The 27,736-nt window shown below is 39.0% G+C and overlaps 1 protein-coding gene across 1 annotated transcript in view; it reads right to left on the bottom strand.

The window, feature by feature from the left end:
* Positions 1–24,692, bottom strand: part of fstl4 (follistatin-like 4) — a 274,958-nt gene extending 250,266 nt beyond the window's left edge. The window contains exons 1-2 of the mRNA XM_038708937.1: positions 24,544–24,692; positions 4,885–5,044 (exon numbers count right to left, since the gene is read on the bottom strand). Of these exons, the coding sequence (XP_038564865.1) occupies positions 4,885–5,034 (150 nt within the window). The 5' untranslated portion in view covers positions 5,035–5,044; positions 24,544–24,692. The remainder of the gene's footprint in view (positions 1–4,884; positions 5,045–24,543) is intronic.
* Between the last annotated feature and the right edge of the window lie 3,044 nt (positions 24,693–27,736).

The raw sequence follows: 27,736 nt of genomic DNA, 5'->3' as shown, positions 1-27,736 counted from the left end.
AGTACATCTTGTTTTTGAGTAACAGGGCTGTTCAAGCGGCCACAGAGCTCAGTCCAACTATGTTTTGAACGATTAGCATTGGGGGGTGCGGCGTGGTGGAAGAATATGGTCGGTTGTGCTCGTAAATCAGTTTTCCGGTTTGCACGGATCTACCTTTAGGGGTTGATGACAGTGAAACACTCGCACGGTAGATCCCTTTGCCTAACGTTACAAAGAAGAATCGCTCTCTTTGGGCAAACAGGATTTACACATTGACAAATATATCTACAAAATGTAATACCTTGTTAAATGGCGATTAAGACTTTAATACTTTTTAATGGCCTTAATTTTCACAAAATTGATTTATTACCTTTTAAGACTTTTTAAGACCCCGCGGACACCCTGTATGTATACCAAGCATCTTTGGCATAAAGTGTCTTTTACGATGAATTATTTCATGTTCAGGTTGGAACTACAGGTTGTGAACATTAATTAGGCTGCTACTCAAAACTGTGCGTGTCCTCTTAGCCTATGGATTTCAGCTGAATCTTATGAGTTAGTTATTTATTTTAGTTTCTTCAAAAGAATGGATTCAGATTTCATAAGCAGATTCAATACTGCATTCAAATTGGATAAAATGCTATCTGATCCGAACCTCAACTGCACCGCCTCACAAGAATTATCATCTTCTACGCAGATCGAAAAATGCATTCCTGTCCTTTGTTGCTAGGTCCCTCATACCTTATAGTACCTCAAAAATCAACTTGCCCTTCATCTTCTGCACAGTTTGTGTACTGTAATGTGTTATAAAAAGATGAAATTGTTTCTTAAAAAATAAAAAACAATTCTGTGCCCCTAAGTTTTTGTCCCTGCCCCTAGTCACAGAAGGTGGAAAAAAAATTACGATCTTGCACTACTTATTCTTTCCCATAGGATTTGACAATGCATCCTGCATAATTATGTGAATTCACAGATTTGCATGACTTCACCCCTGGGTCGACTTTAAATTCTGGAGCCAACGGACAGCTTTTTGAGTTACAATGCTGGCCAGATAGACGGGGAGGGGGCAATGCCTGGGAATTTGTTTTTTTGCATCAAGGGATTTCTAAAGGACACAACCACCAGGGTAAAATTACATTCCACAGCCGGCTGCCAACTTGGCAAAGCCCAAAGTGAGCCAACAGACCAGGGGGTGTACATGCTTCATTTCACAAAGAATTAGGATGACCACGGGGCTGTGTGGTATGTGTCTGTCTGTGCGTATGTCTTTTTGACAACGTGGTGGGGGTTTATGTTTCAGTTGTGTTTGTTAAAAGGGTTCATTCTTGCTGCCAAAGACCCGTTTGCTCACAGGGCTAGTCTTTTATTCCTCTTTTTAGCCTGGGAATCTCTTGTATGCCATCACGGCAGATGCAACCAGACAAGCTCATTTTAAGTGTTTAAGCAGTTTTCTCAAAACTATTGTAAATGGATGGAGAAAAAAAAAGCTGGGCTTAAAATGAAGCACCAACAGAAAACATTAGACTGATGTAAGGCAACTTGCTGGTTGTTGTTAGTTGTAACCATTAACAAAAGTACAATAAAGGCAGAGCTGTCAGTTGTAGTATGGAAGATACATAGCATACAACTGTGTTCAGTCATCCACCCTTGGACTTTAAGCTGAATGTTCAAACACATCTTTCACAGACACCAGCAAGGGGAAGACTCAGACATAAACAAGAAATTTTTTTCTGCCTTAAATACAACAAATGGGCACGCTGTTAAGTGATATATCCTGAGCTTCTTTAAATAGTTAAGGCTGATGAACAGTAACATTAACCACTCTCAGCATGGCTACAACTATGTGCTTTGGATTTCTTTAGAATGTGTTGGAAGTTAGGATCGTAGCTCTAATTGAGTATGTACTTACCTTTTTAAGTAAATAATATGAATGCCTGTTTTTGATATGTCTGAAATCTTTGTGCTGAGGTTATAAATATTAAGGATTTGTTTTTTCAGTCACTTTAACTTTATTTTCATCTAGTATTGTTCTACTGAAATATTCATTTCTACATTTATGACAGCGTTCGGTAGCTTTGACCGTTCACAAAAATACATTTTAGAGCACATAAATTGAATAAGACAGGTTTCAATAAGCCTTTCATTCTGATTATATGTAGACGACTAATGCTAGAAATCACTAAAATAATTAAACCCAGCCACAAATCTATTTAAACAGTGCCAACTAGCCCTGTCTGTTGCTACCTAACTTATTAACTGCAATCTTTGTCACTTAAACTGTCGTTCCGATAGGTATGAGCTGTAACAAACACTGTTAATAGCAGTCTGTTTGGAGACAGTAAAGGTCTAGGCAGGGACAATCAAATTGAATATGGTAATTTTCTGTCTTTCAGCTAGCATGACCAAACAATGTCCTTGTAATTTTCACAGAGTAACTGTTAACATCACATTCTTCCTGTCTGCCCATTTCTCCTCAAGGTCTTCTCTTCAAAAAATTACGAGAGAGACAAAGAGGAAGTGAAGATTTCTGCATAATGTACCTATACAACCCGGTGCCCCTTTTCTCTCAGCTGCCTCACAGACAAAACAGAGGTCCTTCCTCAAATATAAAAAAAAGCTCAGATGGCTGCAAAGTTAAACTAAAATCTGTTACAGTAGATATAACAGCATTAAATGTACTATGTATGTAATCTTTTAAAGTCAGCATCTAATCTTTGGAGAAGGTTTTCCATAAATTTGTTTCGGTGTTGGGAACTTGTGAAGATCTCTAATCTGTATATAGTGTTTTCACATGATTTAGTGATCCCTGTGGTGGCCACATTGGAGGTCCTCACCTCTTAGGCAAGAGCTGTTGATTGTGACGTATTTCTGAACACTAATATGGCTGACAAAATTTTATAAAAGGTGGTTTATGTCAGTAGCTGATCATTTTATGCAGATATTTTTCATGTTTTGATACATTTTGTGAACAAGCCACCGCACATGACTTACTACTGTATTTATTGAGAGAAAGAGGTTTTGGCTATGGCTTCTTTAGGTTCACTCTGTGAAATTGCAAAATCACTCACAGGTGTGCTAAATAAGCACACAAGTAAGCTTCCTATAGGTCTTCTTATGGACTTGTGAAATGATGCTATTCTTGTGACCCAGGTATGTTATTCTACATTTTTCATTTTAATCATGGGTATGTCTTTTCTACTATAGAATTTTGTGTAATATGTTGATATTTTTATAAAAAATTATATAACACTAAAAGAAAAGCAATAGAAAAATTTGAGACTGATTATGTGTGATTTACAGACTGCTTATTTAGCACACCTGTGACTGTTTTTGCTATTGTGTAATTAAAAGTGATCCTGAAGAAGCTATAGGTCAAACGTGTTTTTTGCATAATAAATATAGTAAAGTCATTACAGTGTGCAGTGACTGCCACGGGATGTCAAGGGGTCATTTTTGGGCCTACCTGGAGCCCTCCATGCTTTGGTCAGCTTCACTGTTCAGACTGTGGTTTACCCCCTTGACTGGTGGGGGTAACGTTAAGCATTTCTCATTTCTAGCGAGTTCTCCCAAAAATTTGTTTGTAAATGGAGTCGGTCATTTTAAACTGATTTTAATTTAATTAACAAATAGAATAAATTTGAGAATAATATTGATTGAAATTATTTTTTTGTGACAATGAGCCAAACACTTTAGCTAACGTTAATCTAATTGTGAACATATCCAGCAGCTGTAACGTTTGGTTTTTAATGTTGGAGTGTTTTCACAAGTTAGCTAAGTAGCTCTTTAGCTAGCTAACATTATCAAGTTATTAAGATAATATCAAGATTATTAAGTTTATGACAGGAACTCTGGCATCTTAACGTTACTTTCTGGTAGAAACGTTAAATAATTAGCAACTTACCCGCTATCTGTCTTCCTGTAAACTAGCTGTGAAGGCATGTAGGTCGAAAAACGTTGATGACGAACGCATTTTCATTAGAAGCAGGCACTTAACTAATTATAAATGTCTAAAAATAACGGTGGAAGAAAGTTGTCTAGTTTTAGAAACGGTTGGCGACAGATTAACATACGACTTGACCAATGACTTTTAGGACCACTGAACTAGGTAGACGCACAGGTGCAAAACCGGCAGATCCGCATCTTTCCACTTCCTTTCAATACGATCAGCCAATCAGAAGAGCGCATCTCTAAACGAGAACCACGTGTTTTGTATTGACAGCTAAAGTCACCATTCTGGGGAGATATTTAAAGCCATGTATTTGATAATCTAATAATATATCACGAACATAAAAAATCTTCATTATAACGTTTATGGCGCCATCTTTTGGACACATTTGGCACCGCATCCACTTAGATCATATTTGAGCTTTCAACCTTAATTTTGGTGGAGTCTTCATAGAGGTGCACGGGGAACACATCCTGTGAATTTGAGCCAAGTTGTCCAACTATGACTAATGTACTGTATTATAAAAATAACATGAAATGGGAAAAGACAAGAAAATGTCTTTTGTTCACATCTTGAATTAACATTAAGAGTGTTTGTTTTACAACAATCTCTGGTGTTGGAATTATTAAAAAATTAAATTGTACATGCTGACATCTTCCGTGTCACAAGTCATAGTATAGGAGATAACAAGAAGGGAGTGCACCACTTCACAACATTTGTTGTCTAATTTAGCACAGTTTGTGTTAAATTAGACAACAAATGTGTTTTGTCAGACTGTATTTATTCACTCCATTTTTCTTTCCAACCCTGATTTGATTTATGGTTGATATGATTGATTTATATCACTGTAAGTGTTTTTCTGTGGCTTGATAGAGAGTGATGGCGATGGCCTCATTGGGAAGCAGTACGGTGTGTGTGTGTTTGTGTGTGTATGAATGGGAGCTGCACAGGATATTTACCATGGAGTGTGGTTCCTTGGAGGATGTACGTGACATGCTGGCTGTATCAGCGGTGCCTTGCCTGCTGCCCTTGTGCCCTTCAGCCAGCCAGCACCCTGAGGTTCCCAGCAGTGTGGCCACAGCCATGGCCCAAACACCCAGGCTGCCCATTAGTGTCTACCTGAGTGGAATAGTCACAAAAAATAAATAAATATACAATGCACACAAAGTCTTTAGAATCCCTCTGTTGTACCCACTGCAGTTTCCAAAAATAAAACATGTTACACAGCTCTATAGTGCTCTTCATATTCATCTGGGTTGAAAGGGAATGGAACAGTATACTGGTATGTTCTGTACCTGAGCACCATCAAACTGAGACATAATATTTTCTACATGTTCTGTTTTCAGTATGATTAAATGAACAACTTCAAAGTTTTGTCCTTGTTTATTGTTATATAACTTCAATGTAAATCTTCAAGCCTTATTTGTAATTTTAATTTCCTATGATCTATCTTTTTTTTCACTTGTGATTTGTCTTTTCCAAGCAAACAAAATGACTAAACATCATTGTGTTCTCCACTGAGAAGATAAAGACAGATGTGCTGAAATCATGTTCAGATAAACTCATGCGTTTATGTTTTATATATGTCACTGTAACTATTATAATGTACAGAAAAAAAGGTCTGTAGGATAAGTGAGACAGAAGAGAGCACATTTTTCCAAATCAAGAGGGTTCAGAGAGCCACAAGGGGAGATGTCTTGACCAAAAAGGCAAATATGGACAGGCTGATACCAATAACTCAATAACTGTGTTAAAAGCATCTCTATTGTCACTGGTATGGTTTTTTAAAACTTTTAATAAGATTCATACATGCAGCACATGCGCGCCAAATACCTGAAATAATGTTCATGCAAGCACACAGTTACATATAATGGAACAAATTGTCTAAGATACAATTACCATGTACACACATACAAACACACAGCATAACACAGCTATGTAAACATCAAAGTCCACACTGATGGGGATAATTATCTGTATTACAAAGAACACAGAGAATCTTTTGATGTCAACAACAAGACAACCCTCTGAAGTCGCAAATGGTGGAGTGTGGCATGGGAGCTTAAAATACAAACTCAGAAGAGCAATTTCACCGTTGTGACACATACACACCCATCCGCTCACTCACACAAACACACACTAACCTTTTTTCCCCCCAGATGATGAATGAATAACCTTGTATTAAAATTCAATCTAATATACCAAGAACACAGATTGCCGACACTATACATAGCAAAGGATTGAATTAGCAGCGCTCTCTGACACCGTCGCAACATAAATAAATATCAGCTATGCAAAACAAGTATTTATTGCAGGTTTGTTGTACTGGGTTTGTTATTGTGTTCACTCCCTGGTCTAATGCCGTCCAGAATAACATTTTGCACTGATGAGAGATATTTAGTGGACTCCATCAAAGCACTGACTTCTTGTTCGGTCTTATGAGCTGATACGGGTCTTCATTGTTGTACTGTGTTACACTCCATTTTGTTATGTGTGTTATTGTACTTTCAGGTAATGTGTTTATTGTTTTTACTGTGGCCTCATACTTTATTGTGTGACTTTATTGTGTGTTTTACTACAGAACCAGTCTGATAACAAATTTCCCTTAGGGGCCCATAAACTTTGCAATTTATCTGAAACAAGGGCACAATGACACATGATGCATCTCAAACAGTGCAGGTGTTTATGATGTTAAATGTCTGCAGCAGCTCTTCACTAGAATATTGAATATTACACAAGGATGCTGTGGTTCACCTTGACCTGTGATGCTCTAGTCCAACAAGCTGAATTGTTATTCCCCGCTTTACATATTTTTAAAAACCCAAATATTTCAAACATTTAAAAAATATTTATTTTTACATTTCTTTTCACCGTTTTCCAACTGTAATAAAAGGTAAATGTCAATAAGGAAATCACCTTGTTGTTGTTTTGACTACTTACTAATTTAGTCATTTCTGCACTGCAGGGCCAGTTAAAAAACAAGCTTTTTCATGCTAACCACCACTAGTTTTCAGATCCTTGTCTTAAGTAATCAGGCAATACCACAATTATTGGAGGGTTCATTACTTTCACATTTACATAGTCATTTTATACATTGTTAATCTGAAACTATTGATTACTGGAGCTTTAAGATAGAGTACACAAGTAACATGAGCAAAATGTCAACAAAATATCGAAGGTAAAAGTGCATGCAGGGAGAACTGCCCCCTGTTAGTTTTAGTATGATACTATGTTTTATTTACTTTATAATAACCCATTATTTTTCAGATGCTCATTATAGGTGTGACAAAATCTCAGTGTCAAACACTTCACATAATCTGAGCTTTCAACTGCATCTTGCAGTCTTTTTCAGCAAATGAACTTGCTTAGGTGTCAGATCATGAGATGTGATTGACAGGTCAGAAAAAAAGTTAGTAAGTGCACCTGCGAGTTGAGATTATTTTGTCACACATACAGTTTTCAATTAGTCAATGAACCTGTTGCTCATTATTGCAAAGTAACTAGAACTGAGAGGTGTCAAATAAACATATAATATTTGCCTCTGACATGTGGTGGATAAAGTAGCTTGAAACTACTAAATACTCAAGTACCCCAGAATACTTTATTTGAGTAAATGTACTTGATTACTTTCCATCAGTGCTAACCATACACAAACATACATAAACCCCATCCATCAACAAGGAACCACCAGCATCATTCAGCTAGCAAGCCCGAGGCTAATAGGCCCTCACAGATGAGAGCTCACCCTTGTGAAATTAAACACCAAATGAGATCTGCCAGTCACTGTCTTAATGTGCTGCCTGCCCCCCCTGGCATTGGCCCACACTAACAGCTACACACATTCATACATGAATACACACACACTTACACACAAACAGAGGCCCTGGTGGTGTGGAATGAATGGTCCAGTTTGAAATTCATTAGGAGGGAGAAGGTCTATGAGGAAGTCCTTATTTGACCAGCATATTAAAAACCTTAAAGACACAGGCTCTTTAAAAACCAGTGCACCCTTTGGCAGCTTTGCTCAGATCAGGCTTGTTCAGTAAGGGACCTGCATTATAAATAGACTCATTGCGCTGAAAGTTAAACACCATCTACTCACATCCCAGCTACCTTCTCTCCCTATCTCTCATTTTTCATGTTTCCTTCTTAAGAACTTCAAATTTTAGGGACACAAAAGTATTGTTAGGGGCCTGAAGCTTCAACTTTTTCAGTCGATTACTTTCTGGAAGGAAATTTCATGTTCTTTTTCTTCACATATATTGCAGAGAAGGCTTTTAAAGTTATGAACTTAACAGTTAAGTATTAGTTGAGCTTGAAATAATAGATGATAAAAAAAAATGAAATACTCCTAAATAGCACTGCAATGCATTTTTGCACGGACCAAGGAATCTTGTCTTGCTGTCTTGTACTGGAGTCATGTATTGAAAGGGTCACTTTACTGTCAGTATGGACTTGAAGAACTTTTATACTCAACAATAACTGTATCAATTTGCACATGGGCATGTGTCTTGGAGGTTGACAGTCCAGGAACTAAAGCTTGTTTTCTTTTGCTACTATAGCACAGAAGGAAATAGTCAGCTAAATGCCTAATGTGCAGTGCTCAGGTACAGCAAAAAGCCATCTGCTTGTTGTTACATTTGAAAAAACAAAGGCGTTCTGCAACATCTCATGTGCCTTTCATTCAGCCAGAAGCTTATTTTTTCTAGGTCGTGGTAAAATATTTATTTTCACTCTTTGCTTAATTTTGAATGGCTGGAAAAAATGTAATGAATGCAGGGATGGACACATGGGAGAAACCCCCGCAAATATACAAGAAGACCATTACTCACTGCAAGGAGCAATGCATGGTCTAATTGTTAAAGCTGTCATATGTCTAAGAACCTGCATTGAACAATTTGAAGAGTTTGGAATAAGGTTCATCATGACAGAGCATCTTTTCAATATTGCTCAATACATGGCAATGTATCATTTACATTTTAAATCTTGTTTTAAGTGGCAAAATACAGTTTTTCACCATCAGGACTTAAATCTAATGTCTCTGCTATACACAGAGATACACTAGGCTATGTATGCAAATGTTTACCAACAACTTAAAGTCACCTGGCATTATGTTGTTGATCAAACAAATGTAATGAAAAACTCAACATTTGAGTTTCTCCTGATATTCTTCTTAAATGTTTCATTTATAACCAACCATACAATAGTAATCTCCTGGACAGCCTCATCCCACCTACTTTTTCATATGTGTCATATGTCATATGACCTACAAAACCTCTGCATCCACCAAACAATTGCTTTTAACTAGGCTGACAGATTACCGATTATCAACACACAAGTTGGTAAATCTGCAGCTCCTTTCAAGAAAATATGATTACACACATGCAAAACAGACATCAAGAAACCAATTTGGACTAAATTACAACCAATTTTCACCTTGAGCCAGAACAGGGTTAGCCTGTGTCTTTTGGTACAAAATGAAAATTGCATGATAATGTGACTATTTCTGAGTCTTCTAAACATGTCTGGTTCTGCTCTGAAGAGCACATACCAACTGTCGGCAAATGGTGATATGTGTCAGCAATATCGTGTATGGATCCTAGAGAGCATCATTTTATACAGTGGTGATGTTGACTAATGTGTCTTGCTTCTTTTGTGGCAAGCATTTTCTCATTTACAATTTTCAATGCTTTTCTAGGATGTAAATCAAATAATCTATTGATTAAACTGATCCAAATCTATGGCCAAGTCCCCTCAGCCAGCCATTATAAGAATGTAGGCGGGATATGGCCTTAGAACAGTCACTTTCTTCAAATAGCATTTATCTTGTCCTAAATACTTAACTCTACAGTACAACTCTTACACTATATAACAATCTTGTGTGCTGTTTTGGTAGTTAATCTACAAGTAACTACTATAAGGTACTAACGGGAAATGGTAAAAAAATAAAAAATGCACCAAAGGACATTCATCTAAAGTGGGGCCAAAAAGTATTTAGTCAGCCACTGATTGTGCAAGTTCTCCTACTTAGAAAGATGAGAGGTCTGTAATTTTCATCAAAAGTACACTTCAAATATGAGAGACAAAATGAGAAAAAAAAAATCCAGGAAATCACATTGTAGGATTTTTAAAGAATTTATTTGTAAATTATGGTGGAAAATAAGTATTTGGTCAATAAAAAAAGTTCAACTCAAAACTTTGTAACATAACCTTTGTTGGCAATGACAGAGGTCAAACGTTTCCTGTAAGTCTTCACTAGGTTTGCACACACTGTAGCTGGTATTTTGGCCCATTCCTCCATGCAGATCTCCTCTAGAGCAGTGATGTTTTGGGGCTGTCGCTGGGCAACACGGTCTTTCAACCCCCTCCACAAATTTTCTATGAAGTTGAGGTCTGGAGACTGGCTAGGCCACTCCAGGACCTTGAAATGCTTTTTACGGAGCCACTCCTTCGTTGCCCGAGCGGTGAGTTTGGGATCATTGTCATGCTGGAAGACCCAGCCACGTTCCATCTTCAAGGCTCTCACTGATGGAAGGAGGTTTTGGCTTAAAATCTCACGATACGTGGCCCCGTTTATTCTTCCCTTAACACGGATCAGTTTTCCTGTCCCCTTTGCAGAAATACAGCCCCAAAGCATGATGTTTCTTCTTTAAAAATCCTACAATGTGTTTTCCTGGATTTGTTTTTCTCATTCTGTCTCTCATAGTTGAAGTGTACCTATGATGAAAATTACAGACCTTTCTCATCTTTCTAAGTAAGAGAACTTGCACAATCAGTGGCTGACTAAATACTTTTTGGCCCCACTGTAACTGTGACTTTGGAAAGTTGCTGCTGATGCAAAGCTCAGAAAGTTAACAAACAAAAAAAAATGTTTGTTCTCCTGAGTGGCTCCTCTAGTTCCTATGTGCTTGCCTTGCTTTGTGGGACAAATGTCCATCAACAACACTTTGTATGCATTAGTATGCATACTATCATCATTGAATATTTACTTCTTTTTTTTTATGTGTGAACAGACTACATGGTCAGAACCCTGTTAGAATTAGTATGTAGTGTGATATTTGGATATAGTAAGTGTTGAACTTTGGTGAAGCAATTTTTATCTTTTCATGTCTGAGCTTTGAACACAGTCTATGGGGGAAGAAAACGTGACAGGAGTCCAAGCCAAGATCTTTAGTTCAGGAATAATACTGCACCTCGATGTTAAACACATAGCTACTGATGAATGGAACAATTAAAAAAGTCCTTGTTCAACGACGTTCAAGTGATAAAAGCTCTATAGTAGTCATAGTAATTATAAGGGGAGTAAAGGAGGAAGCAAGTAGAAGTCTTAATAGAGCAACAAAGTCCCAGTAGGGAGGACTAAACTAGCCAGACTAAAAGGATGTTGCTGTGTCAAAGTCTATAACTAAAAACTGGCATGTAAATGAACACTGCATGCAGACCTACAGCCTCTTTGTCTTTCTCTAGGTAATGGCAGCAGAGGAAGGCCTCTAGCTGAGCTCTGAGACAAATTCAAGTGATCAGACTGAGCTCTCCTTCCTGCTCTCTCTCTCTCCCAGTACTTTGCTCCAGGTAGGTTTGCTGTCACAGTTACAAATGACACATGCAGTTCCAGTACGACAATCTGTCCCCACTCAGCAGGCTTCCTCCTACAAGTTGCTGAGTATTTAAAAAGATTACAAAGAGGGGCAGAAAAAACCCCATCTGTGAACGCTGAATACCACATGCTGAAACAGTAAAGTCTGTAGTTCACTACCCTAAAGTAAAATATTTTGCATAGGAAGCACTCTATTGAGCTACCTTTCCTATCATACATACAGATTCAATTTTGAAATCTCTCTATTTTTACATTTAAAAAAATATCCCTCAATTAGAGTGCTATTTTTGAAAGAGATATACACTTTGTTAGCTTGGTAAATCTGTTCTCCTTTAAAAGTAGAAACTGAAGATTTTCTGCCGTCAATCATTTTGTAAAAGTAGGTGACACCCAAATGGTGCATGCACCATGTTGGAACAAACCTCTCTGCATGCTGTTACTCTGAGTGCTGCCTCAAACTGATGCTCCTCTTCAGTTAAATCTCCATCAGGCTGCGTCTGCCGGCCTATCTGCCTGCACTCAGGTTTCAAAGAGCCCCCTTCTCAGACAGATGTCTCTGTAGCATGAAACAGAGCCACCAAGAGGGGATCGCCTTTGCCCAAAATGTTTTCACATCGCTTGGATGCGGCAACGACTCATTCGTCTATATTTCATTCTTGTTCCTGTGTGGTTGGGGAAGATACTAAAGAGACCAGGGGTGTCAATCTGTCTGTCAGACAGGCATCAGGATCACACGCTCCAACCCTAGTTATCTTCCAGGCACTCCAGGTGAACAGGATACGCATCCTTTTAGTTTTTTCCCCCTTTTATTTATTTATCTTTATGACAAGAAATGTCGTAAATCTCAAGATGCTCTGGAGTGGTGTTTCCCAAAGAGGATTTATACAACACAGTAGCCCAGAAAGATAAGGTTATGAACTGTCATTCACTGTAATGTAAAAGGCTCATAAGCAATGCCCCTTGGAAAGGAGACAGGGGGTTGACAGTCATAGTAAAAAATAAAAAGCTGACAGGCCTTATCAACAAGGGATCCAGAAAGGTCTCCGTTAGGGTTAAGATTTTACTCCAACAAGTTGGAACTAAATAAAAAAAAAGAACTAATTAACGATGACTGTTAGCAGTTGGAACAAGAAAGGGCATATCCAGAAATTTCTAGCCTTTATCAGTCTAATAAAGTTTATTTCAGCAGTCCTCCTGTTCACTTCCTGAGACTTGCCTATACAAAGACTGCTAAGTCTAATGTTGCACTCCTTTGCAGCCCCCCTACAGAACCCTTTAGAGTCTTTCAGCTTATTGTTTTGGTTTTATAGCATACAAATTTGCTGAGTTTGGCTCTCATCAGCCTCTTTTCCTGAAATAGGCAGCTAGCAATACGGTTCTGAAACCTACTTTACACTACCTGTCCAGCAAGAAACCACAGACCACAGACATAGTGGAGCGTTTAGCAGCTGAAGACCCAGATATTCTTCTCAGGAGTTGGACACAAAAAAGAGGGAAAATTGGATTCATTAGTTAGGTCACCACAAATACAATTCCAACTTAATGCTATTGTTGCTGCATTTGTAAAATAGGCAAATGCTAAAGTAATTAATTGATATTGCAAACTCCAATTGAGTGGCCAAAGCATAAATGAATGCAGCATTACCAAGCAGCCTTTGGTTTTCGTTAATTTCTAATGTGAAAATTAATTGACAGGCTCTTGAAATGTGTCCAGATGTGAAAGATTAAGTTAAAGGATAAGTTAAAAGATAGGATAATAAGTTAAAGGATAAGGATAATATTAATTTATTTTTTGTTATTGTTAATATATTCCATGAAAAAAACAAAAACAACAAAGAGTTCATCTTTCAATGCTTCCTGCCATCTGTTACACATGTCATAAATATATACTTTAATTATCTAAAAAAGCTCAACATTACTCAAATGGTGAGCAAAATAAAGTTGTTGGGGATGATTTTCAGCCACTGGTTTTGTGCTCTTGTGAGTATTTCAGCAGCAGGAAGGTGTATGTGGGATCAACTCAAAATAAATTGCAGTATCTGTGTTCATGGTAATGAAAGAGCTTGTCATGCAACAGTGTGGCTCATTGATGTGCTTCTAATAGTTGTTGGACAACTATGGCACAGAGGAATAAAATACATCAGGCTTTGGATTCACTGACAATTGTTAGTAATCAATCAAGTAATCAATTCATTGTTGGTTTTGGTCTTTTCATGGGATTTGTTGACAATAAGAACAATATTGAATATCATTAAAATTATCATTTGAGAAAGTTTCAAGAGTCTGCTAATTGCTAATTTTCATACCATAATGAAATTAATGGAAACCAATGGCTGCATGTATTTATGTATTTCTGATTTGTTGTAATTGGGCTAAAACATGAAAAACACTGGCATAGAACATTAATTTAAACAGTATGTGGGGAATTGGGTGAAAATAATTTATTTTAATAGGAGGAGAAAAGTCTAGCATTTGACAAAAAAAGACACAATAAAACTCTAACACCAGGCATAAGCCAGAAGGACACACTCACAAAGACTAGGAAACATCAAACAGCAGGGCAAATAATGTGAGCAACAACAAGGAAGCCATTAAAGCAATTAAAACATGTGACAAAAAACATATGGCAGCAGTGATAGAAAAGTGAATGTATTCGTTTTTGCAGAGAATCAACTGCTCATGTGCCTTTTCAGATTATGGTAAGATGTCCCTTTTAGAGAGAGAAAGGATGTGCCTGCCTCCCAGAAATGGCACAAGGACCTTGGAAAGAACACAATGCAGGTTATGATGCTTTAGCAAGACCAGAGACCCTTATCAGCTTGACTTCTTCTGCATTACCGCAGAATTAATTATGGTCTGACCTGCTATCTTTGTCAATTTCTGTCTCTATAGAAGAGACAGAGCTTCAGGCTGTTAGGTAGTAATAAGACCCCATCTTGAGACTGGAGAGAAACAGGGAAAGAATATGAGGCTCCTTTTTTCTGTGTCATACTCTGTTCTCTTTCTCTCCCTCTTTACCGTTCTTACTCAACACTGATATTGACATTTGGCTTTTTCTCTGACAAGTTTCCGTGACCGGATCGGCAGCCCTTAGGTGTTAAAGCCCACATCCTGCTTGTCAGGTGTGGCTGAAAGACACACAAGCAGCAACCTGACTTGTTAAATCCAGAAATCCCCCGCAGGGTGTATGACATGACGCTCGCGAAAAGGATGTCAGGAGGATCTGCAGTGCCACAGCAGGGCGGTCTACCTGGCTAACAGGACTGTGTTTGCGAATTACAGAGCAGTGGCAAAGTGTTAGCAAACAACACCAAAGAGATCTGCATTGGTTGATGAAAACAGCTTCTAAAAGCATAAATGGCTTTTCAGAAGCACTTTGCGGAGAAAAATTTGGTTTGTATATATAATCATCTCTGACTGAAGAACCACTAGAACCTGTAAATAGCTGTGTGTTGTTGTTTGAAGCATCATTCATGGCTGCAGCAGGCAGAAATCAATACATGCGAGGAGGCTGTAAAGGATCCTTCTTTAATATCACATTCTGAAATATCAGTATCAGTACCTTAATACACCAATTCATTCAAATTCATTGTTTTCTTTGTCCTTTGCCCTAAATATTCACTGGATGCTGGCTATAAGAAAACTCTACAACTGTACTCAAGTAAATATTATCATCCAAACCCAAACAACTATCTCCACACATTTAAAGTGTCTCATTCATTTTTTACCATAAGTTTCACAGTGGGGTTTGTTTGTTGCAGTGTTTGTTTTGTTGACAGGCCTTCACACTCAGCTCTGATGGTTGGCACGTTTGTCCTACTGTAGCTCCGCAACATCCCATCGGTGCAAAAATGGGATTTTCTAGTTTAAAACAACAGTAAATATGTTTGCAAGGGGTAAATCCAAAGTAGTAAACCAAAAGCGAACTTTTAAAAACCTGCTTTAAACAGGCTTTTAAAAGTTTACTAATCATTCTTTAAAAAATGAATGTGGTATTGATTGCTTATTTTGCTTCAGCATCTGGGCTCATATTTATTAAGCTTCTCAGAATTACTCATAAGAAATCTGCAGAATCCACTTAAAGCCGCCCTTAAAAGTTAGTTATTAAGCATCTCAGTCCTAATTAATGGGAAGTGTAGGACTGAATCTTAAGTGTTAGTCTTAGAACTGATTCACTTTGTTGTGCCACAAACGGGATTTTGGATGACAACATAGGTAAAGAACAATCACTGAACAGATTTCCAAGAATATTCTCCGATAAATTCATATTGAATGGTGAAATTTACATGCAACAGACATTTGACAGTAAAGGATTTTCAAGAGAATAAATTTTATGTACGCATTAGAAATGAGAGATAAAAAAAGTTTTTCCACCATTTTCTAATTACAAATTTTAAACCGGGAAACTGGGAAGCTGCCTATTTGCATGATTGTGTTTGCTTCTGTTGGATTACGCAGGGTATTGTTCGGAAGTCAATAAAATGCGTGTGGATCTGTAAGTGCCTTAACTGTTTCCATGACAATTTGACTAGATGGTTGTGATGGCCACAAATCTTCAGCATTGCATTGCTGCATTTTTCCTGTGGCAAGGAAACGAGGCCTCATCACCACTTTCAATTCAGCTGAAAATGCATTGCTGCTTAAAGTCAGTGGTGAAATGAAGTCCCTCACCACCTCACTGACAAAGATGATGCCTGCCCTGTCCAAACGCTGCAGTTTGATTAACTGCCCGTCGTCAAACAGTTTAAAAACATTCATCCTCTCCTGAAAGGTTTGTGCACGTCTCTGTCCCCTCAGTCCCACCACAAGCCCCTACTGGCAACTTTTAACCACTTGAGAGACCTCTGGAGATGTGTTAAATAACTGGGAAAGTAAGAGTGATTCTTGGCTTTAAGAAATTTGATAACTTGCCTTTATACTTAAAGGAGACCTATTATACTGCTTTTCCAGTCCTATATTGTAGTTCTGTGACTCCTCTATGACAGCTTTGCATTCAAAGTTCAAAAAGATAATTCTCTTATAATGACTCTTCATTTCAGCCTCTTTCTGAAACAAGGTGTAGATTCTCCTGTCTCTCCCCCCTCAAAGCCCACTTTCTTCTGATTGGCCAAGACCTGAAGTATGTTACCAGGCTGTTGCTGTCGCTGGGCGGTACAGGCAGACTGAGCGTAGCTGTGCTGTTGCTGAGGAAGCAACGATATATGACCGTATTTGGAATACCGGCTACTTCTGGCTCTGGCTCCATGTTACGTAGAAGGGAGTCGTTGGTAGAAAAAGCAGTTGAAACGGTACAGGAGGAAATCTGAGGTTTTGTTCACAGGGATTTCTTTACTTTAACCTTATCATTTGAAGCTTTGGCCATGTTTAACATGAACGTCCAACATTGTAACATTGTAGAGAAGTCATAAAATGTAAGTTTAAGTTAGAAAGTAGGAGTCATTTTCACGAGTTCTCAGCACTTAAGATTAAAATGGCACTTTGAGAAGCTTGATAAATACAGGCCCTGGGACATGGACCCATATTTATCAAGCTTTTCAGAATTACTCATCAGAACACTGCTAAGAATTGACTTAAGAGTAAAACAGTTCTTGGCTCCAAGCTGTGCTTAAAAGTTACTGATCAATCTCAATCCTAAATGAAGTGAAGTGTAGGACTGACTGAAAGTGTCAGTCTTAGAGCTGATTCACGACACTTTGCTGTGCTGCAAATGGGATGAGTTTACATTCAACGGACATTTGACAATAATTTTAAAAATCTACACTGGAAATGAAAGATAAAAAAAGTTGATCTTTATAAGAGTGCCTACTACTCCAGGGAAGCCGGCTATTTGCATGAATTGTGTTTGGATTAAGAGGGATGTTGTTGGAAATGTTGTTGTCGATGAAACACGTGACAATGTGTGTTAGTCTTAAGTGCTGAAAATTCATGAAATTTACTTCTACTTTAAAACTTAAGAATAAAAGCAAGTAGTCAAATTTCTCAAAGCTAAGAATCACTCTTATTCTCCCAGTTATTTAAGACTGGAGAGGTCTCTCAAGTGGTTAGGAGTTGCCAGTAGGGCCTGTGATGGCACTGTGGAGACAGAGATATGTGGAGAGGAGAGGAAGAATTCTGACAACGCGCAGTTAATAAGACGGGGTTAATAAGACGGGGGCCCAATCCCAATGTCCCCCCTCACAGACTCACAGACTTTGAGGCGCGTTCGTCCATGAGGGCTTAGGGCTGTCCCGCTGTCAAATCGTCAAGTGCGCGAGGGCTCTCTCGCGGAAATTTTAAGCCCTTTATAGACCCTTTACGTAAGTCCGCATTTGTGCAGACTTTGGCTGAGGGAATTGCCCACAGTTCATAGTGGTATGACGGGAAACACGGCGGTAACCAGGGGATCCCTGGAAGCGAGAGAAGAATCACGGCAAATACCGTCACCTACGCTGATGTTAATATTGTTGAAAGTTTTCTTAACTTAAGATGGTGCATAGAACACATGAAGTCAGAGGAATGCAATCAATTTATTACACACAACAGTTTATTCAACTATTTATTTTAGTTTTTGCTTAATGATGCTATTTGACCAACAATAGTGTATTGATTAATTACAAATATATATTGACATTTAGGCTACCTCTCCTCCACTCTGTAGGGCGAGAGCCTGCAGGACTTAAAAATAAGGCAAAAACATAAAATAAAAAGTGTGCAATGTGTTTCAGCATCGTCAAGGTAACGTGATCAAGTGTCAAAGTCCTGTCCCGTTTCCGTTTACAGCATTTTGAGCCCTTGCAGCCGCTAAACTAAATCACTTTCCAAGTGACGTCAGTAAAGTCTGTGAGGGTTCAGGGCTTAGGGTTTAGGGGGGAAATTGGGATTGGACCAGAGTCGCACCACGCAGGCATAAACTTTGTCAGCGAGTTGGTGAGGGACGTCATCTCACCACTGACTTTACGCAGTAATGCGTTTTCAGTTAAATTGAAGGTGGAGATGAGGCTTCGTTTATTTGCCACAGGATAAACGCCGCAATGCTGATGATTTTGGCCCGTCACAAACATCAATAAGCCGAATAGTCATCGAAACAATTATAGCACTTACAGCTTCACACACTGTCACGCGTTTCATCGACTTTTCCAACAACACCCCCGTAATCCGACAGAAGCAAACACAGTTCATATAGCCCGCAATACAGGAGCGCATTTGATGGCTCTCATATAAAGATAATTTTTTTTTAATCTTTCATTTATTAATGTGAAGGCCTATATCATAATGTATTATCTTGAAAATTCTTTATTGTTAAATGTGTGTTGAATATAAACTCCTCTTAGGAATTTCACCATTCAATGTGAATATATCTGAGAATATTTTTAAATAAGGAAATCTATTTAGTGATTGGTCCTTGGCGACACTGTCATCCAAAATCCTGTCTGCGGCACAGCAAAGTGTGGTAAATCAGCACTAAGACTGACACTTAAGATTTAGTCCTACACTTCACTCAAATTAGGACTATGATGCTTGATAACTAACTTTTAAGCACAGCTTTGAGCCAAGAATTTTTTTACTCTTAAGTCAATTCTTAGTAGTGTTCTGATGAGTAATTCTGAGAAGCTTGATAAATACGGGCCCTGATCATTTCAGTCAGGATGAACCATGCAAATACTTTAAGACCAAACAGTCATGTGATCATAATCAGATTTTTTTTGGCATTGATAACATTTTGAGTCATGTAGTCCTTTATTGATTATCAAGTAAAGTATTTGAGCGTGGGAGTTTATCCTTGACCTTGGGTAGAGTAGATGGGACAATATAATCCCACTTTTGACGGTCTATATCAGAGCTGATCAGACCTTAATATAATAGAATGATGTTTATTCCTGCAGATTCACTGCCTCTCATTGGTATTTCATCTTATCCTATTGGCTTAGCAACAAACCATTTTCCTTGTAAAGGACGGTGATCACTAATGATTGGTGTTTAACCTCAGCTTTTCTCTACCTGACTTGTGTTGAAGGTTTTTAGTGAACAGGAGAAATTAGGACAATGGGTTATGTACTAAAATGGGTTAAGTAACATTTCAAGACAACCTTGAATCAAACCACCTCTCCAAATGTGTAATGCTTTTTTTTATTAGTGAAAACAGGCAGAGCACAATTGTTCTCGATATAATATGTTCCAACAACACTGATTAAAACAAAATACAATCAACACAAGAGGAGGGGACAATAGAGAAAACAGTATTGTTAAAAAAAGGTCACATACATTGCACACTCCTTTAAAATAACAATGTAGGCACAAAAAGACAAGTGACCCCCACAAAACGCATGTAATTGGTTTGGTTCTTCTTAATAGATTTTTTAAACAATACTTTGAAAGTATGTTAGGAAGTATCAGCCATCACATCTGAGTCGAAGCAAGGCATCTATGAAGGCTCCTAAATATTGTGGGTCTTTTTGTTACATTTTAGATCTTCTCTGGAATACAGAATGAATTCAGTTTTTCAGTGTCACTGTGAGGGATGGAAGTCATTTTTTCCCAGTTGTACTGGCAACATCATTCCAAATGCGATATGACAAGACAACTCTGAGCAAAAGAGCCACAATTTGGCAGTTTTAAGAAGTGAAGTGAAGAATGACTGTAAAAAAGGGACAGGCAGATGGCTGACTAAGTTAACAGCAGAAAACCGATATGCCAGATGACCTTTCCGTGACCCCTCTATACATTTCTCCCTCTTTGCTGACTCTTTCGTCAGTTTCCTCCATTCAGGCAGAGGAGGCAGGGAGCACTATTTGCTCAGAGCTGCGCTACTGATGCTCTGAGCTCAGCTGCTGCGTTCATATGGGATGCAGTGATAAAGGTCATTTCTAGAAGTTCAACATTAGTGATCGGAATTTCAAGTGAACTCTGTTGCCCACAGTTTGTGGCCTTGCACTCTACAGGGAGTACAGAGACCTTATCAGGTCAGCACAGTAATGTGTTTCTGGAATAAAAAGGATATATAATCTAATGGCGCAAGATACTGGTAGTCCTCGGTTTCAGTGTCATTCTTATTAAGTGCCTCCCATTGTCAAAGGCCTCATGTTAATCATGTTACATTTCTCTGGGTATTAGTGTGCGTCGGTGTCTGTGTGCCCCGGCAAAACCCATGAAAAAGAGTTTCATCAGTTCAATTTCAAACTAATCTCGTCAGCCCCATCAGGATTTGAGTGTATGGCAAAAGAGTCAGCCCATAAGAGTGTGATGCACCATCTGTAATATTTTTACCTTTATCATGGAGTATTGTTCATTATATCTCTTTGGAAAATTTGCAAAGCCAAACAAATCAAAGTCAATGGATGTGAAAAAAAAGAAGGAAAAAAGGGAAACGTGGATCTGTTCCCCCCAGGGTACAGCCTTGTTGTGTGGAAATAAATCCTGCTCCTGATTAGACAAGCTCTGCATGAGCTTCAGTCCATGTGATGCCAAGGATTTAAACAGTTCACGAGTGGGGCATTATAATTGATACAAAAATTTTTATTTATTCTACTTAAACGCTATATGGAATTGTCATCCAGGGCTCTTTATGTGTAATTGTTTAGAGCCTACAGCGTCTACCTTGAATTTATAACAAAGGACTGTGCCACGTCTACTCTGCATACAGGAAAATAAAAAGAGCCAGTGTTACACAAACGACTGAGTATTTTTATGTGTATACTCCATCTGAAACTAAATATATAACAGATATCTATGACAGTTATAATAATAAATAGTATATGTTTGGGTGTTTTAAATAAACCTTATTCTATCCTTTCTAGCAATAAAGATTTTCAGCGACAAATACTATTTGGTTGACATCTGGCCCATGTGTGCAAATCACAAGACATTTCCTTATAGACTGGCACAACTGTTTTCTGAGCCACTACTTACTATGAAATGCTTGTACAGAAATATCAGTAGGAACCATTACTATCCTACTCTGTCCTGAATCCTATTTCTTCTCTAATACACTTAAATGAACTTACTGTAAAACACAACTTTAATCTTTCATCTACTTGCTGGATCTTAGTTTACAAGCTTTAAAATATAAAACAACTTCAAAATAGCAGTAGCGTGTGGGATGTCTCCGATAGCTACATATACAGTATGTGTTGCATGCTCTTGTTTTGTATTGAAGAAGGAAAGCAGGCAATGCATTTTTTTCTGCATCTATCTCCAGCACTCCCTCTTTTTTAGTGTTTAGCATCTGTGAGCAGCAGGAAAGTCAAGTGGGAAGCCAAACTGTGCTTTTACCAAAGCGACCTGTTTTCAGGCTCTCATGTCAGCAAGCACTCACTCAGCTGAAATGTCCTGGAGCAAGTCACTGAACTGCTGCTGTTCAGGTTGCTGAGTCTGACTTCTGACCTTTCAGACGCTGGGCAAAGAACATTGCTCTACGAGGATCAATAAAGTATCACATTCATCATATTATTAAATTGATTTCAAGTCCCGGTACGGTTACTTTGTATGTGCATATATTATATTTAGCACTCTGTCATTACTTAATGTACAAACTGTATCTGCCTGTGATCTGGCATTAACACTGCAAGCAACTCTAACAAAAACTACAAGAAACTCAAAAGCAAATCACCCCCTCTGAACTTAAATAAAAGGTGGACTGACACTGTTTAACAGTTTATTGAGAGGAAACGCTGACTACAGCTTATATTTTGCCAGTATCACTCAAAAATTCAATAACATACTTGTGTTGACATATTACATTTATAAAACCAGGCTGGAGACTGGGTTAAATAGACTGCTACACTACCAATAAGAATATCATAAAAGATCTGTGAATGCATGTGAAAATGTTTCCTCAGCCTGGTTAGACAAGAGGAGATTAGACTGTTATTGCTATCCTTGAAATTTGTGTTTTATCCAGCTAACATGCATGACATACTGCACACATGAATTTATGCACATACGCTGCTTTGAGCTGGTTCTGGCTTTTGCAGGGTTTAAGTGCTTAGCAGGGGTGAGAAAACTCCAGAAGCCTTACTCAACTCTAATGACTGGAATGTTTGGAAGATTTTTTTGGCGTGCATATGTGCGTGTGTGTGTGTGCATCCACTAACGTGGCTATACGCTAGTGTGTCTTAAGTGTCAATCTGTAAGTGTGTGAGTCATCCCACTATTAGGCTGTCTCTGAAGCACAACAAGCAGCCATAATCTGCTGGACACCGTGCTGTAATGGCTCTCTGTGAGACAGCTAATAAGTTACCCACCAGATTGCAAACTGCAATAAGCCCGACTGAGACACTATTCTGGGCTACATCATTATTTCTCAGCCCGTTGACTGTGACCCCAGGGTGCAGAACTGCTATGACAGGATTCAGGGTATAGAAAAGCCTGAAAACTGGCTTCATCTATGATTTCAGAGCTACTATGATCCCTTGTTTATATATGTTTTGGTATAATGCTAATGTAATGCTCTTATCCTTTGTTTAACTGTATTTGAATTGTAGTCAAGTAAACTCAGTGGTGATAAGAAGTGGTGTCAGCCCTGTTCTGACATTTTCATTGGCATTATTTTCTTTCACAGCTTTACTGAGTCAGTTATGAAAAACACAATCATTCCAAATGTTGAATCCAATGCAAATGAATCCATGAACACAAATTTCCACTTTTGCTGTCTGCATGCATGCTTGCTTATTTCCCCCTGCAAAGAATGACTAGGCTGTCTAAAGGTTGTATGTTAATGTAAATTACTGGAGCCCCCACTGAACACAAATCCAGCTGAGAAAGGCTACCATTTATATTCTCATTCAGGAGCAAGGGCAATATATTGATTCAGGTATCTGCATGCCTTGCATGTGCGCCTGCTGTATGTATGTGTGTGAGGCTACGTGCCTGAGTTGAGAGTTGGAGTGGCTGTTGGCCAGCATAAAGCTGAAGGACTGGGATTTACAACCAGTTTTTACACAGATAGCACAGTGATGAATGGCCATAATTGTGTTGTTGGATGTGTTTGGTTCCGGGTAGAGTCCAACAGACCAAGGGAGAGGCTGGAGCGCGAGGGAAAGGCAAGGAGTGGAGTAGGGGAGCAAGAGGTTGGAGCGTTTTCAGCACCACGGAGAGCTCCGCTGCAATGAACGCTCCATCACGGCAGCGTGCGCGCCGACCTATCCTCATTTCCCACTCCGCTGGCCGTCACGCAGGCTTTGCTGCCGCTGTGCCAGCTCTCTGGTGACACTGATAGGATTTTCCCATGAGAGAGCGCTGAAGCAGCTCATTTAACACAATCAAACAAGAAAATCTGGTCTTGTTTAGGATCCCCCCAGCTCCCAATTCTTGAGAGTCATTGCACTTTGCATGCTGGTGAGTAGATGAGCGGTGCATGTGATGAAGTCTTCCCAGCGTCCTGATAAAGGAAACTGGCTGACGGTGTGAGGACCGGGTGAGGAGGGGCGGGGGTGTTGGGACCGGGAATCCATGCCAGAGAGCCCAGCGAAGTATATGCGTGTCACACTGTGTTATCATTTCAGTCCCTCTGCTGCTTGAGAAAAGCTGGCGCATCCGGGCAGAGGAGTCCTACTGAAGCCATTTATCAAACACTGCCCTGTTGTTTTTGAGCAGTTATAGCCTCTGCGCGGAGATATGAGGTTACCAAAGCTGGCATCTGGTCATATTGAATGATTAATCACACCCCGTGTTGCGCCAGACAATAGGCGACATACCAGGCAGTGTAGTTAAACACTGTCACAAATTGTCATTGACATCGCCCTGCGCTATAAGGCTGCACCTCACACATATCTTTCTGGCCGTAAATTCGGGAGCCATTTCTCTCTCTCTCTTTCTATTATTGATGCATTTCTCCTCAGCTACTCACAAACTAATTCAAAATTAAAGCACGCCACTGTCATCCTCTTTACAGTTTCCATTCACTCACACTCCTAATGCAAATAGTGATGGATAAAACAGCGTCACGAACGCCAGAACAACCAAACTTGTGAAAAAAACAATAAATACGCCTTTAAGCAACCTCGAAGCCCTTATCCCGCATTAGTAAATACATCTGCCAGCTTACCTGTGGTATTCCGAGGCAAGAAAGAAAGGTAATTCGAGCAAATATGCCACGGATTTCCTCGCAGCGACGCGTCCAAACTGCACTCTTTTAGTTCCACTCCACACCTCCCGCTCCGCAGGGTTTAAAGGGTTCAGATTAATTACGGGCTGGTGTATCAGAAGCGGCTGCGTTAGTAGCGACGGGTGGCGCGTCCAAACTCTCAGCAGCGGCTCGCCATCCTTCGGCTCCTCCGGCTGGTTTCCTCTCACCGCTCCGCTCCTGCTCTGCCCTATTTCAACTCCTCTCACTCAGCTCTCCTCCTGACGTCAGCTGCTGCACGCCAAATGCGGTGAGGCTGCATCTGCAGATTCATCGCACTAGAAAGCTACACCTGTGTGCGTGCGTCCGTGTCAGTGTGTGTATGTGTTTAGACATTTGTGAGGACCAACTGCCGGTGGCAGGGAATCAAAAATCTGAACATCATTTGCAGATGTTTTTCTGCATCTGTTCCTCATTTGGATAAGAAATTAAATTTGGATTAGAAAATACATTTTAGTTTGGGTTAAAGTTATGCATGAAGTCGAGACAGTTTTTAGTTTGGGTTAAGGCAATTTGAATGTTGTCTATGTGTGCATACTAGGCTACTTACAATAGGCTACCTGTGTGATAAGACTAAAAGTACCAAAATAAAGCTGCATCTTCCTTTATAATATAGGCTATGCAACCAGATTTGCAATTGTTATTATTTGCAATGATTCGTTCAAGTGACTGTTAGTCACACTTATTTATTTATTTATTTATACTACTAATTACTGTGGTTTGAGCGTTTGAAAAATTATTTTAACCACTGCAAATTGTATTACATTAAGCAGCATTGACTACTTGTTAATGTTCACATTTTACAGCATGTTGTGTAGGCTATTCAAATGATGAAAATCGAGGTAAGAATCAAAGAGGAGAACATGGCGACGGATGATTTGGATGTTTGTTTTCTGGGTTCATCCACCCAGAATGTTAACCAGTCAAACGTTGTCAAAAGTATCATATGCATATTTTATTTTGTTTTTCACGGGTTGTTTTCCACTCAGACCCTGAAAGGATGCCTTATGCAGCGACTGTCGGCTGCGTGACAAACACTTAAATCATCACTGACTAATCAACCCGGCAGTAATGATGTTCGCATTACACATGCACAGAACTGGCAGGTAATGTCCGAATCACTTTCACAGATGAGCAAGTTTCCCGAGGATTACCTGGTTATATTAAGCTTGTGTTCAAACGTTTAAACACACATGCGTGCAGACACATGCAGTACAGTATTATTATACACTTTTATTGCACTTAGAGGAAGTATATCTTAGTCACTCCAACGACATAAGGACAACACTTAACCACAGATTGGCATCACACATATTCTCTCTCCTTGTCTCTACCCCTATGTATTAAAGTGGGAAGAGGGATAACTGCGCATGGCACAATTAGGCCTGCATAGGCTACTGTATCCTAAAAAGACAGGAGAATGGTGGTGTCCTCATCAAAACTGCATGTGGCACTAAAACATTAATGCCCGATGTAACATTTATCAAGACAATGAGGGAAAAATGAAGACTGTTGGAAAAAAACAAGGCGCAAAAAAAAGAAACAAAAAGGAGGTGGGATAAAGAGGAAGAAAATAAAAGAAAAGAAAGCAACTTTAGTCATGAAGTTGCAATATTTGATTCCTTACAGTGCTGTTGGCTTTAAAAGAAAGAAGGAAAGAAAAGAGTCTCTCCCAAGGCATTTAATACATTTCACTTTATCAGATAATGTGTGTATAGCAGCATAACAGTAAAAGGTGATCTCTGATAAGATGGAACATGGCCACAGTGCTGCACAATCTATAGTTATGAAACTATTGTAGTATGTGGTTTTGGCATGGGTCATGAGTATTTCTCGATATTCCCATTCTAGTCTCAGTAGATTCAGTATACATCCAGAATTAACAGACCAGAGGCTGGAAGCTTAATTTTAACATTTTATTAACAAACTAAACAAAAAACACCATGAGAACTGGACAACATACAGACCCAATTAGCTCCACAATAACCCACTCTTAAGTTACAATTCCCTGTAACCGTCACAGCTACAATGAGAAGATCAACAATATATACGGTGCAGATTCATGGCTCATATAATGTTATGACCTGCTTAACTCCACCTTTAAAAATAACAAACATCTTTTAAAAGGACCACGACATGCATAAAGTCACAGTTAGTAGTAATAAAAAAGTTACATTGGTAAGTCCACATGGCAACCAACACATTAAAAGTGGATCAAACCAGGGTCACTAAACATGTACAGAGACCACCACTATCTGACTAAACTACAGTATTATTGCACAGAAGCCGGTAATATTGCATGTTGCCCTAGCCAAAAATGGTGGGGGAAAAAAGAAAGAAAATAAATATACCTGGCCCAAAAGTCTAATAACATTAGTGAGAGAAAAACAGTGACAAGCAATCATACTGGCAGTCTTCTACAAGAAATAAAAACACAAAATTATGAGCAAAATTTTCAAATCAGCTCTATCTTGAGGGTTAGGGTAAAGCTGGCGCATCCGTGCAGAGGAGTCCTACTGAAGCCATTTATCAAACACTGCCCTGTTGTTTTTGAGCAAGTATAGCCTCTGCGCGGAGATATGAGGTTACCAAAGCTGGCATCTGGTCATATTGAATGATTAATCACACCCATGTGTTGCGCCAGACAATAGGCGACATACCAGGCAGTGTAGGGTAAAACTGCATTCCGTGACACAATAACAGCAGTATTATAACTTACAGTTGTGAGTTTTCTCCTCAACATTTCCGCTTTTTGGCGGCGAAATGCATTCGGGAATACCTGGCTATACGAAGTCTACACAAGTCACCACTTTTGAATTGGAACGGTACATCGGCTGCGACTGATGACGTTTCACAAGTCCACAAGAACAGATTGAGAAACAGCTCCTGTCTGCTTTGAAAATTCTGTCTGGGAGAGACCTTGCTGATGCAGTATAACTACCTTGTATCTTGTAAACTGTTTTCATGAACTTCACCTTTTTAGCTGAGTTTGGCTGTTCCTCGCCCAGTTTTATTTCTCCTACACAGCTTATTCTGTCCACTGCTTGTGTAGCTCTACACAAGGTGACAGATAGCTAAACAGATGTCTTAGACACTGAAAGGGTTAAAAGATGAG

This window comes from Micropterus salmoides, unplaced genomic scaffold (genome assembly GCF_014851395.1).
Source record: "Micropterus salmoides isolate LMB-PRFRI ecotype aquatic unplaced genomic scaffold, ASM1485139v1 Ms_hic_scaffold_9, whole genome shotgun sequence".
Taxonomy (NCBI): Eukaryota; Metazoa; Chordata; class Actinopteri; order Centrarchiformes; family Centrarchidae; genus Micropterus; species Micropterus salmoides.
This window is presented reverse-complemented; position numbering and strand designations above follow the sequence as displayed.